The 13,526-nt window shown below is 55.4% G+C and overlaps 1 protein-coding gene across 1 annotated transcript; it reads left to right on the top strand.

The window, feature by feature from the left end:
- The first annotated feature begins 6,177 nt into the window (after positions 1-6,177).
- PSMF1 (proteasome inhibitor subunit 1) lies at positions 6,178-13,317 on the top strand. The gene is made up of 7 exons (XM_041396210.1): positions 6,178-6,349; positions 7,410-7,562; positions 8,099-8,181; positions 8,761-8,937; positions 10,103-10,156; positions 11,975-12,133; positions 12,247-13,317. Exons 1-7 carry the CDS (start codon positions 6,221-6,223, stop codon positions 12,296-12,298), a joined length of 807 nt encoding a protein of 268 aa, XP_041252144.1. The 5' UTR covers positions 6,178-6,220; the 3' UTR covers positions 12,299-13,317.
- The last annotated feature ends 209 nt before the right edge of the window (positions 13,318-13,526 follow it).

Raw genomic sequence — 13,526 nt, 5'->3', positions numbered from 1 at the left:
CCAGGCCTCAGCAAATGGCAGGTCCCACTCTGGCACCCGTTTTGAGGCAGTGGCCACATCTCTCCCAGTCTGGTTTTCCATCCAGGATGAAGTGGGAGCAGGAGGGGGCATCAGAGCCAGACCATTCCCAGTGCCTGCCATGACAGAAGTGGCAGCAGCTGCTCCCAGCACTAGCCCACAGCTCATCCCCTTCTTGGGCTCTTCTCCTTTCCTCCCTGGAATTTTGCCCTCCTGTTTTTTTTTGTTTTTTTTTTTTTTTTTTTTTTTTTTTTTTTCCTTTACTCTTTTTTTTTTTTTTTTTTTTTTTTTTTTTTTTTTTTTTTTTTTTTTTTTTTTTTTGTAACATAAAATTTTTCATAGCCTTTCAAACACTGTAAAATTTAATACAAAGGAAATTAAAAAACCCAGAGGAACTATTCTCAAAATAATTTCACAATCTGCACACATCCCTCAGCAAATTGAATTTGTAGAAATAAAGAACAAAATATGACAATAAAGGGCTTCTAAACAAATCCTAATGTGTCACATATGGAAGTGCAAATGCCAGCCTGTGTGCAGGCACTTGGCGGAGGTGGGTGGCATGTGAGTCTGGGGGGCACAGCTCTGCCAGCCCCCAACACTGCTGGGAGTCCCTGCACTCCTGCGGGCAGCTTGAAGGAGCCAGGCGGGTTTTGCTGCCCCAAACTTCACATTATGAACCCTGACTGAGCGTGTCTTTCTTGCATCCCAGCAGCTCCAGCTCTGGTGGCAATGTTGACAGCATGTCCTGCTTCATCAGCCTGGATCCTGACCAGTTTGTGGCAGTTAATGGGGAAAGCTTCAAAGGATCTGAGGATCTGAATCAGCTCTGCCAGGGTCCCACAGGGTGAGCTGGGAACCTCCTGCCTCACAGCAATGCCCACAGCATGGCTTCTCCACGGCCACTCAGCATCCTGGGGGCTTGGTGGTGGGGGGACAGGGGGGTTACTGCACCCCCATCCTCACACCCCATCCCACACACATGCCCACCACCATCCACTCCCAAAAAGCATATCCTTCCCAGATGTTCCTTGTCCAGCTGTGGCCCTGCTTCTCTCCCTTGTTTTTTTCCTTTTCTATTAATAAACCTGGCACCTGAAGAGGAATTTTCCCTGTAAACACCCAGCCTCACACTTTAGTGACTTTTGTTCTGTGTTTTAATTAACGAACTGGAAAAAATGTCAATTGTTACCCACCACAGGCACGTGTGTCCTGCAGGCTGCCAGAGATGTGTCCTCCCTGCCCTGTCCCATGCTGTGGTCACAGGGCAGAGCCACTCTGCCCTTTACCAGAGGAAAAATAGGGGATATCTGGAGGGTTGTACCCAAATTGCTGTTCCACTGCTGCACCCACACACGGCACTGCTCCAGGGGGATCCAGGTGCTCTCCCTTGCCCAGATGCCCCATCCCAGATGGTCAACGCTGCTGGTTTGCCATAGTGCAGCCCAGCCCATCATGACTGGACCCCTTGCACCCCCTCACCATCCCCAGCCCCACTGGGCAGCATTTTGGACCACTTTCATCAAGGAATATTCCCCACCAGCCGGGAAGCCGATACTCCCCGAGAACATTGCCTCATCCCAGCCGTGCGTGCCTGGGATGGGGAGAAACGCTGGGGAGCTGCAAAAGACATCCAAAAATTAATGTACTGTCTGCAGCAGCGCCGGGGCTGCAGCCCGGGGGAAGCGCCCGCCGTGTGGCATGGAAGGAACCTCAAAGGAAAGGGTCTTGTGAGGATAGCGGGAGCTGCGCGGCAGGAGCGGGCTTTGCTCCGCAGCCTTCCCACAGCTCCAGGATAAGCTTGGGATGGGACTGGCTCTTGCCCCATACGCAATGCCACCTCCTGCTCACCCCTGCAGAGGGAAGGTGCTGCCAGCCCTGGAATGCCACAGTGGTGTCCCCGCATCCATGCACCCCCACCTTTGGTGCTCTCTGCAGCCGCCGTGACCTCGGACATCTCCCTCCATACTCGGGGCAGGGAGCAGCGCTGCACCCCGGCTTTGCTGCTGGGGCTCAGGCAGTGAGCAGAGGCCAAGCCCGTGTGGGCAGTGCAGACAGGCAGCCCGTGGGCAGGGCGCTGCCCGTCTGGGGCTGGGACACCCCGGCAGCCGGCTTGGGACACCCCGGCAGCCAGCTGCTCCTGCTTTGATGTGGAGTCCCTCAGGCTCCGCACAATGCAGACTGGGGCGGGATGAAGCAAGGGTGATTGATTGTCTTGTTTTGTTCCTCCAAGGCTGTCCCGGACCGCTCGGATTCACAGCTGAGATCCCCCAAGAGCAGGGGCTGGCAGTGTCCACCCAGGCTGCAGGGATGGGCTGGTGGGGTGCAGGCTCTGGTGGTCTGGTGGTCTGAACCCTCTGTGCCTCAGTTTCCCCATCATCACTGCCCCCTTGGAAGCTCTTAGTGTCTCTGGATGAAATACATCCCCTGAAACCATCCTCCATTACTCTCAGGTGCGCTGGGCATCCCAGAAATTCAGGTCAACAAAGGGAGCATAGGAGCCCTACCAAGGGTAAAGCTCATTAGGATTTGAGCATGTTGACCTCCGAAAAATGGAGTTTAGCTCCATCCAGTTGATGAGTCATGACTCTGTTTGTGCGATGCACTCCCTGCAAGCAAGGTTTCTACCGCAGAACTAACAGGCTTTTCTGGGAAGCACAGGGGTTCTGGGTTTCCTAATTATTTTCAAATCCTACTGGCAGCCTCTCTCTGACAGGGATCACGCCTGCTCAAAGCGCAGCACTCAGGCGTGTTTAGAGTCCTGAAGCACTAACTGACTTTAGCTCGGCCTCGCTGCTGAGCGCCGGCTCTCGCAGCCCCAGTCCCTCCTCCTGCCCGAGCCTGCTGCATGTGGTTTGCATTTCTTCCCCGGAGAAAAAATCCCTTTCTCCTGCCTCAGTGTCATCTTTCCCTGGAATTGAATTTAGGGGAAATGAAGGGGAGGCCAAATTTTCATGGAGTGACTACCTCCCCTCTGAAGGCAATGATGGCAGTGAGGGGAAAAGCCCATTCCAGGAACCCCTGCCCCGGTCCACATCCCTCGGCACTGGTGATTTCAGTCAAAGTCAGGTGGCTCCTTCTGAGCCAGTAAGCCCTGAGGCACCGAGCAGATTGTGGAGGAGCTACTCCAGTGCTGCTGACTTTTCTCTGCTATGCAGCAGGGGATCCCATCTTTCTCTCTCACTGTGTGCTAGGAAACTGCTGCCTGCATGGAGCACGACGGATTCTGGTAGAAAACATGGCAGTGCCATCCATCACCAGGCCCTGCTCACCCTGGGTGATGCATGGGAGGCTTTCCCATCCATGGGAGAGGAGCGGCAGCAAGCTGACCCCGAGGGAATCAGCAGCCTGCAACACCTGAACATCAGCCAGGGATTATCCACAGCCCCTCTCTGCCTTCTCCTGTAAGACTCTGGGTCATACCCAGGGTGCACAGCACAGCACAGGGGTGAGCCAGCTCAGAGGGCTCATGGGCTGCCAGCGGGGCAGGCGGTTGGGAAATCTGTTTCCTCTTCTGCTCGTTACGACACCACAGTGGGCGCATGCAATGGGAGCAGTGAGGCAGTGGGAAAGTATGAAGGTCAGGGGAGACTGCGGTTTGCGCACATCATCAGGGTGACCCCGGCTGATGTAGCCTTTTACCTGCTCCAAGCACCGCCATCCGGCTGGGATAGCTCCAGCCACTGCCTCCCCTGGGACATCACCCCTACCCATGATCTGTCCGGGAGCAGATCTCCACACATCACGTTTCTGGGTGCAAGAGGGAGGAAAACGGCCAAGGGCAGTTTCCTTGGTGCAAGAGCTGGGCGTGAATCGTCATGAACACGTGCGAGGCACCGGGGCGCTGGCTGCTCTGAGGGCTTCACTCAGCTCTCACAGCATCGCTCCTGCTCCCAGCTAGGCTCCAGCAGTCACAAAAAGGACACGGCTGCTCTGAAAATGGCACCAGCCACCCTGACACACTGGCCTTGCAGCACAACTCTGCCAGCTCTGCAATCCTCATCACCTCCTTAGTGACTTGGCTGTTGATTCCAGCTGGGGCCGGGCTCTCTGTACCTCCCAAGCAGTTTGCAGACCCCTAACTCACTCAGGGGGCTGCTTTCATGTGGCCAGTGGTTTTCATCATCATTCAGCCACGGAGTGAGTGAAGCACGGGAGCAGAGGAAGGAGACAACGGGGAGTCGGCAATGTGGGCCAGCATGGCACCGTGGGTGCTGGAATAATGGCTTTGATGTAGTGGCAGTCAGCCCCGGGGCCATGGGCTCAGGTATGGCAGGGCCCTGGATCCCAGGAGGGTCCTGTGGTGAGGGAATGCATGGAGGCATCCTGCTTTCCTCACTGCTGTGCCCATGGAGAGGCTGATCAGGCCAAGGGAGACTTGGCACCAAAAGTCACTTTCCAAAAGTGTCCAGGGCAGCTGACACATCACAGTGTGGGAAAATAAATCAAGGATGAACATAGAGGTGAGGCCACAGGAGGACAAGCTGAGGACTGGATAGGAGCAGGTAGTGAGGGGTGAGAGGGTGGGGAGCGGATGGTGGTGAACAGGGATGGCAGAAATTTGGATGGGAAATGGAAAACTCAGGAAGCACTCAGCAGAGTTTTGGTGTGATCCTGCTGAGACACCGACAGCTCCTGAGGCCACCAATCCTAAATACGCTATGCACCTGCACCTGCAGGAACCTGTGCTCTGCAGGAACCCAGGGGGAGTCCAATAGCAGCAGTGAGATACGGCATTCCAGATCAGGTTTCTGCAGGAAGACTTCAAACTCTGTCACAGAACTGGGCATTTAAATGGAGTCACTGGTAGCTCCTGGCCCACCCAGGGCCGGGCTGTGCTGGGAAAGTGAAATGTGGATGTCATCAAAGCCTGAAACCGCGGCTGCTGCCCAGGAGTGAGCCGAGCCACGGGGTGGAAATGCTGCTGCTGCTCTGAATCACATCTGAGTGATGGAGAAGCCCCGGCTGAGGCATTTCCTGCTGCTCCCAACTCATCTCTATTCGATGCCTCTCTCATTGAGCTCCTGTGCTGAAATCCCGGCCCTGTGGAAAATCCACAGCAGCTTTCCTGATGAGTCCAGCTGTCTTCCCTGAAAAAAGGAGTGGCAAAGTACGGCAGGAGGTGTGCTGTCTCCTGGCAGTGATTCCCACGGGACCTGCCGGGTTGTGGTCGGTTGTTCAGCCTCAGTGACTTCTTGAGAGGGAAATGGAAAGAGGGAGCAGCGCGAGTTAATTAATTGACGCATAATGAAGTCAAGATGAGCATCCCCCCAGGACCTGAAGCTCAGATTAGGAAAGCAGCAGATGATGGTGCTCCCTGGCTTTGTCCCGAGCCCCAGCCTCCTGCCAGCCACACTGAGGACACTGGCTCTGGCCCAGAGGCAAGGAAAAAAAGCCCCTGAATGCCTTTCATTGGCAACTTCAATAGAATTTAGGTGTTATAAGCACACAACCCAGACAAGGAGTCATGGAAGGGATGAAATAAACCTATCGATGGCTGTTTGGTGCTTTGATCCCTTTGGTGTCAGCATGAAGGCTTGCTATGGCAGCACAAGCAGACCCTGCACGGACTCAAAATGCTTTTCTGATGACAAGAAAGAGCCAGGAGCAGGGAAGGAGGCTCAGTGACTAACCGGAGGTTGCTGGATGGTGCTGGGCAGACACCCTTTACAGGATCATGGAATCCTTTATGTTAGAAAAGCTCACTTAGATCACTGAGTCCAACTATTGCCCCAGCACAACCAAACCCACCACTAACCCTTCTGGCAAAGAAATTTTCCTTAATATCCAAAGTAAACCCCCGTTGGTACAAGGTGAGCCCGTTTCCTCTTGTCGTGCCCCTGTTCCCTGCGAGCAGAGCCTGACCCCCACCTGGCTGCACCCTCCTGTCAGGGGTCTGTAGAGAGAAGGTCCCCCCTGAGCCTCCCCTTCTCCAGGTTAAGTTCCCCCAGCTCCCATCTGCTCCTGATGCTCCAGCCCCTTCCCCAGCTCCATTCCTTTCTCTGCTTCAGCCCCTCAATGTCCTTCTTGTTACGGGGGCCCGAAACCGACCCCAGAACTCGAAGAGCCTCAGCACTGCCGGGCACAACAAAGCACGCAATAACCCGGCGGCCTCAGGAGGCGGCTCGGGCCCAGCGCAGCGGACGGGGGCCCTCTAGCGAGGGGCGGTGCGGCGCCGGCTCCGCCCCGGCCCGCAGCAGCCATGGCCGGCTTGGAGCCGCTGTACGCCTGGGCAAGGCCCGCCATCTCCCGTCCGCAGGACGCTCTGGTCTGCGGCATCCATTGGGAGCTGATTCGGAACGGCTACCGCTGCCTGGGTACCGGCGACCAGGTACGGGCCGAGCCGCGCTGCGCCGCCGCAGAGGCCTGTTAGGCCGCGGTGAAGCCTCGGCCTTTCCTAGCGCCGCTCGCCGGCGCCGTGCGGTCGAGCCGGGCGACCGCTGCCTGGGCCAGGGGAACTGGGCGGCGCCGGCGGTGTTGGGGGCACCCGGGCCGGTGCGGGGGCCGAGGGCCTCAGTACTGCTGTGGGGGGCTGCGGGGCTGGGGGTGTCCCGGTGTTGGGGGGGCCCCAGTGCTGTAGGGGGGCCCCGCTCTTGGAGTAATGGCAGTGCTGAGAGGATCCCGGTGCTGGGGGCGCCGAGGGTCCTGATGCTGGGGGTGGGCTGTGGGATGTCACAGGACAGGAGATCCTGATGCTGGTGCGATCAGTATAACTCCAGGAAGCAAGTGCGTATAGTGCTAAGGGGAGCTTGGTGGTGAGGCAGAAGTCTGTAAGAAAAGGGAGGTGTCCAGTCCAGTGCGGAGGAGGAAATGTACTGGGGCAATATCAGAGAGTGGGACAGTCTAGTTCTGGACTCAGTGCTAAGATGAGGGTCTAGTGAATTGGGATCTGATGGGTGTTGGGAGAGTGCCTGATGTGGTGTTGGGGGGTAATAGGGGTGTAGGGCACTGTCACAGCAGAGGACTCTCCTCAGTACTGTAGGAGGGGACACTGTAGGGCAAGGCCCCCAGAAACACTGATGTGGGGCTGGGACAGACATGATGACAGCCTTCCCCCATGTCCCAGACAGCTCTGTATCATGCTGGGGAGGTGAAACGTGTCTGACAGGGAAGAGCATTGTCTCCTGTGTGGGTATTTGTGACCTCCTCCTGCTGGTTGTGTCCTCCTCTTCCAGTACAGGGATGCTGTGGGAGGCTGGCAAGCAGGCAGGGCCAGCCTCTAGGAAATACGTGCTTGTCCTGTCAAAATCTGGAAGGTATTGAGGGATCCTGTCCCAGAGACCTCAGTTCCCTCCTGGATCTCCCTGTGCAGCCAAGACAAAACCCCCAGCCCTAGGAGGTCATGCTGGGCTCCTGGGCAGGGTCTCAGCAGCCCATCTGTTCCATTGCAGCCAGGTCCTGATGAAAGGAAGTCAGAGCTGTTGCCTGCTGGCTGGGAAGCCAACAAGGAGGTGTATACACTGCGCTACAAGTCCACAGATGATGCCCATGAGCTGCTGCTGAAGGCCATCATGGTGGAGGACAGTATGATCCTCAATGTCATGGTGAGCACCCATGTGTCTCCTGTGGGTTTGGGGTCCTTTGGCTGGAAAGAACGCCAGGGCAATTTCTTAAATGTTGGCTTTTAATTGTTTTGCCTGGAGGTGGTGTTTGCTCCTCAGGATAGGGCAGACCCAGGGGGTGGTTTTGTGTCAGATGTGGCCCAGCATGAAGCTTGTCAAACCCTGGCTGTGTCAGGGCAGTGGGACAGGTGGCCTTTAACAGTCCAGCACAGGAGCTGCCCTGCTTCTGTCCCTTTTCCAGCTCAGGACTTCTCTGCAGCCCCCAACAAGCAGCTGCTCCAGGTGTCTTTGCTCAATGTTCCACCCTTTGCAGCCTGAACTGGGGAGAGTGAGCAGGGAAAATATTGCTGTACACTGGGGCTTGCTCCTAGGCATTCAGGCACAGCACAGGGATATGGTGGGAGGCAGGTGGACCCCCATTTCTTGTATCCCAAGCCTGGGGCTGTTTCTGTAGCTTCTCTGCCCCTCATTCCCAGCTCTGCCAGGCTGCTCACTCTGCTTTACCTGTGCTTTTCCAGGATTGCAGATCCCAGAAGGTTGCAGATGTGACCTTGGCAGTGGCTGACTACATCAACCCAGAGCACCTGGACGATTTCCACAAGTAATTTCAGTTTCCTGGTATTTTCTGCAGGAGCAAATTTCCTACTGGCATGGAGAGGGGGGCAGAAATCAGGTTGGGAGGAGCTGGAGGACTAACTCCCAGTTCAAAACCAGGCCAGCCCTGAAATGCAGCCAGAACTGTTCCCTGCCTTCCTGTGCACTGGCACGAGAGATATAAAGGACAGTGGGATCATGGGTTGGAGCCCAGGGGAAGGCCACCCCACCTGGGAACAGGCCAGGCCAGCACAATTATTTCCAGAGCATTGTGCTGGGTGGACACTGCCCAGGAATGTGACAGCTTCAGCCACATCCACAGTGTCATGTGCTTTCCTCCAGTGCAGACTGCTTGGGTTGGAGCAGAAGGGAGTGGCTGGGTGGCACTGAAATGGGATAAAGGCTTTGGTGCCCTTGTGTACTGTTACCCCTTCCTGTTCCCTCTGTGCTGCCAGTGGGGGACATGTTTTGTGCCAGGGATGCTTTGGGCTTGTCTGTCCCCTCCCCGTGCCTGTTGCAGCATGTCCAGCATCCCATGTCCTGGTGCCATGGCCACCCCACCCCACTGCCCCTCTCCTTGCTGCAGGGTGTACAAGAACACCGAGGAGCTGAGGACAAGAATCACTTCAGGCATCATTGCTCCCCTTGGACCCCCTGCAGGAAAAGCCAAAAAGGAGCCCGAGTCAAAAGAGGATGTGCCCTGGGATGAGAACCCGGCCCGGCTCCCTCCCCGGCAGCCGATGGCCACAAGGGCCCCATCCAGGTGAGGAAAGAGTGTGTGGCTGCTGAGAGCCCCCTGTTAGAGGGGATGAGGTCCTGGCACAGCTCCCCAAACTCCATGTCAGGTCCCTGTCTTGCACATGTGGGATGGGGAGTGGAAAGGATCCAGACCTTCCCCAGCTGGATCAACCTGGACACTTGGGTTTGATTTGGTTGTTGGAGAGCGATGGGCTGTTCTGGAGCTGTGTGTTGGACTGACAGACCCAGGAGGGAACAGGCTGGGGCTGGGAGGTGAGGTGTGGGTGAAGGACAGTGGCCTTGCTCCTGCTGGCAGAGCAAAGACATCAGTGGGAAGGACAGTGCCATTGTGTGGCTGAGCAGCTTTTGGGAGGGACACCAGAGGTGCACCCAGCCAGGGTGGAGTGTAAGACTTGCTCTTCCTGTTCTCCTGACCCCACTTTGCCCTTGGAACCATTGCTGGCAATGCTGGGTAGAGGGGACATGTGGCACTTGCTTTGCCATCCCTTCCTGGCCCCTTCCAATCATCCCTTGTATGTGGCAGGCGGGTTCCCTCCTCTTGCACACACACTGATCACCTTTGGCTGGAAGTCAAGAGACATTGCAGTGGCTCTGCCATCTCTTGGGGACCAGCTGTGACTTCTGGCTTGTGTGTCACGCCACTGATGTCTACTGCCACTCAGGGTGAAAGAGGCTCCGTGGAGAGGCTTGGGAAGACAGACTGGAGCTGGGAACTGCTCTGAAACATCTTACTGGCATGGGTTATTGACAGGGAGATGTGCCAGCTGGCTGCAGGCCCACCACCCCACTGTCCCCACACTCCTAGAAGTGGGATTATGTCTCTGCCTGAGACATGCTGGAGAGCCTGGCCTAGCCCAGCACTGCTTAGGAATCCCCTGACATGGAAACTCCTGACATACATGGACAGCTCCTGCTCCAAGCAGTGGGAACAACAGGGGAAACAGGGCTCCCTTTATCTCAGCAAGCTGCTGCCACACATGTCAGTGTCCTCATCCAGCAACACCCTGGAGCAGGGAATGTTCCCAATGGCAGCCCCCTCATGCAGGGTCCCACAGATCCTAGGGCCCTCCAGGTGCTGCACTGTTTGCCATGGGAGAGCATCCATGGGCACAGCTGCATGCAGCTTCTCTGCTCTTCCTGAACATTTTTCTGTGTCCTGTGTTTTTCAGGCCTTCCCCCTTGCGTCCCTTTGCTGTTGGTGGAGAAGACCTGGACCCTTTTGGGTGAGTATGGCTGCTCTGCTTTGGGGGATGTGGCGTTGGGGGATGTGGCATGGTTGGAGACCACCAAAACAGTATCCAGCCAAGTCTCTCTGAGTGGGAGCTCAGTGCACATTGTGAGGGACCAATTGACAGTTGCTAAAGCTCAATATGGTTCTAATATCATAATAAGATCCCGTCTCTTGCATAGATGATAGGTTGCAATCTGTGTCTGTTTAATAATCAGCTTGTATTCATTTAACACACAGTAATTCCTGCAGTAAATCAAAGCTGAATACGTCGTTAAGTGAATGTAAGCCTCTAATTTAAACCGTTACCAGCTGCTGTGTCTCCAGCCCAGCAGTCTGCAGAAGGGGAGGCTGAAAGCTGAGTTCACAGATTCTCAAGTCCTGTTTCAAGCCTCCCGGCTGTCTGAGGCACTTGGAGAAAGCCTGGGCAGAGGCTGGGCTGTCTGGGAGACTGAGCTTCACAGATATATCCTTGATATTTGGTTTGGTCAGGCAAGGAGAACCTGTCATCTTCCACTCCAGTTAAAAGCACATAGTCAGACAATAACCAGCTTGTGGTGTCATTGTGGAGTGTCCTGCAGCCCAGAGGAGACTCCTCTTTGGAACCACTCTCCTGTGGGGATGGCATTTTTTCCCCTCTTGCAAGACTTGTTTCTCCGTGGGTTTGGCTAGAAAAGGGACAGCTAAAAATGTTCCTGCTCAGCTGGAAAGAGAGGCCTGGAGCTGGGGTGACTGGAAGGAAACCTGATTGCACCAGGAGAGGGGATTCATTTTGGGGGAAGGGTGTCCCTGTTTCTCTTGCTGCCTCCAGCGCTTTGTCAGAGATTTCTTTGTAAATGACAAAAAAAGATGGTAAATGGAAGCAGATTTGTGTGCTGACACCTGCCAGTGCTGGGACTGGAGACCCAGACTCCTAGGAATATGCTCATGGGACCTGGCTGTCCCGGGGCACTTCGGGCAGCTGTTCTAGCCTAATGGAACTCATTAGCACGGTTGTTAATGACTTGTATGATGGCTGCGGTGTCCGGAGGCTCCAGCCACATTTGCACAAAGCCGAGCATGAGGAATGGCACTCGCAGCGTGGGGCAGCTCCGAGGAGCCGCCGTGGTCAGCAAATGACTTCCAGGCAGTTCTTTGGAAAGGCTTGTGGGAACCCAGCCGGCTCTTGCAACACTGTGCAGGGCAGGATGGAAACAGGGATGGAACGTGGGTCTGCAGGTCTGGTGCTTCTTGAGGGAGCAGCCAGCACCTCTGCTGTGGAGATAGCTGAGAGAGCTGAGGCTGTTCAGCCTGGAGAAGAGAAGGCTTCAGGGACACCTTGGAGCCCCTTACAGTGCCAAGAGGGCCTCCAAGAGAGCTGGAGAGGGACTTTAGACAAGGGCCTGAAGTGACAGAACAAAGGGGAATGGTTCCCACTGAGAGCAGGCCAAGTTAGATTGGATTTTGGCAAGAAATGCTTTCCTGTAAGGATGATGAGATCCCAGACCTCTGGTTGTCCAGAGAAGCTGTGGCTGCCCCATCACTGAAAGTGTTCAGGATTGGATGGGGCCTGGGACAGCTTGGTCTAGTGGAAGATATCCCTGCCTGTGGCTGGGGGTTGGAATGAAATGAGCTTTGAGGTCCCCTCCTACTCAAACAATTCTGGGATTCTCTGCAGGGCTCTCTGTCTTCGTGGGCTGCCTCACTGGCTGGTCCTGGGAGCTTTCCTTTCCACATGCCATGTGTCAGGTTAACCTCATGTTCCCATGCTCCGCATTTCTTCAGTTCTCTCCAGTGCCAATCTCATCTCCTTCTCTGCCTTTTCTCTCTCCAGAGGTCGGAGTGGGGGAATGATTGTGGATCCTCTCCGCTCTGGCATCCCTCATCCTGGCATTGACCCATCCTCAGGCATCCCAGGCCGGCTTCCCCCAGGAGCTGTTCCACCAGGCGCCAGATTTGACCCCTTTGGTCCCATAGGAATTGGGCGATCTGGGTAGGTCCTTGGCCATGCTGGTATTCCAGCCTGCCACTGGATCCCAGCTCATCCCTGTTGCTGCAGGCCTGAGCTCTCACTTCTGTTTGACTCTGCTCTGAATTTCTTTCCAGGCCGGATCCTGACCACCTTCCTCCTCCAGGCTACGATGACATGTTCATGTGAGGAGTCACCACGTGGCTGCTCTTGAACAAGTTTTCTGGGAAGCAGGGGCACTTTGCCTCTTCACTCCTCGTCTGATGGACGTGATCTTTCCAGTAGCGTTTTCCTTCTCTCCGATTTGGGCCACATTCCCTTGTGTCCCATCAGCTATAAAGGCTTCCCTGTTTGCAGAATGGAAGAGGAGGCAGTAGTAGGTCATTTCTTTCTCTGCTCCTCTGAGGTGCCCAGCTGTTTGCACCCAGCAAGGTGGGAGTGTGGGGTGTGGCTCTGTGGGAACAGCCTCGGTGCTGTGGGATTTCTCTGCTTTTCTGGGATGGCAGAGCTTGCTGCTGGGGTCCCACAAGTGGTGGGTGTGAGAAAGGAGTTGGCTCCTTGCTGCTGCTCTGCAGGAAACCACAGCAACCTCCTGAAGGGGACAGCTGGAGCGGGCTCCCCACAGAGTGGCGTTCTCTCTTGCTTTGTATCTGAGCAAGGTGCTGATTGAAGGGCTGGAAAGCCCAACCCACAGGGTCTCCATGGGCAGACCCCCAGCAGCAGCTGGGATTACAGCTGTGCCTACTGGCTTTGAAGAGCAGCACCAAAAAAGCCTTTGATGTGCATGAGAAGAGACATAGATTAAATTCCTGGCTCACCTTGCCCCCTCTTTTCCCTGAAGCCATGGTGTTTTTCATTCCTGGAGTGCCTGTGAAGCCCTGCAGGCAGTGTGGGGAGGGATGCCCACTGGGCATTGCATGGGTCTGGAGTAAGAGGGAGGGAGCTGTGCAAAAGAGGTTTCTCAAACATGTTTTCGTACTGCCAGTCTTGTTGTGTGTGGCTCTGCCTGGCTGGCTTGGGGAGAATGGGTGAGATCTGCTTGGCTCAGACTTCTGAGCTCTCTAGAAGCCTCCCTTCCTTATAGATTCCCCAGCTCAGTTGATTTGGGCCTGCAGCTCATCTCTCCTTTCAGGGGCTCAAACTGTTTTTCTTCTCGTGTTTGATCTCTTGGAAGAATGTTCGTAAGACTGAAATAAAAACCTGACAACAGTGTTGTGCTGGTGCATACTGGGGTGGCCCCTCTGTTCCCTCCTGTGCAAAGGGAAGCCCCAGAGCCCTTCCCGAGGCAGAGGATTCATGTTGGGAACTCGCTTTGTACCTTCCCCTGAGCAGCAGCACTTTTCCAAGAGGATGTAACTGTATTAGGAAAATGAAGTGGAGAGCAGCCCAGCCCTGCTCCTGCAGTAATTGCCTCTCC

This window comes from Onychostruthus taczanowskii, unplaced genomic scaffold (genome assembly GCF_017590055.1).
Source record: "Onychostruthus taczanowskii isolate IOZ18803 unplaced genomic scaffold, ASM1759005v1 scaffold126, whole genome shotgun sequence".
Taxonomy (NCBI): Eukaryota; Metazoa; Chordata; class Aves; order Passeriformes; family Passeridae; genus Onychostruthus; species Onychostruthus taczanowskii.
Note: the sequence above shows the minus strand (reverse complement) of the source record. Positions and strands in the feature narration are given on the sequence as shown.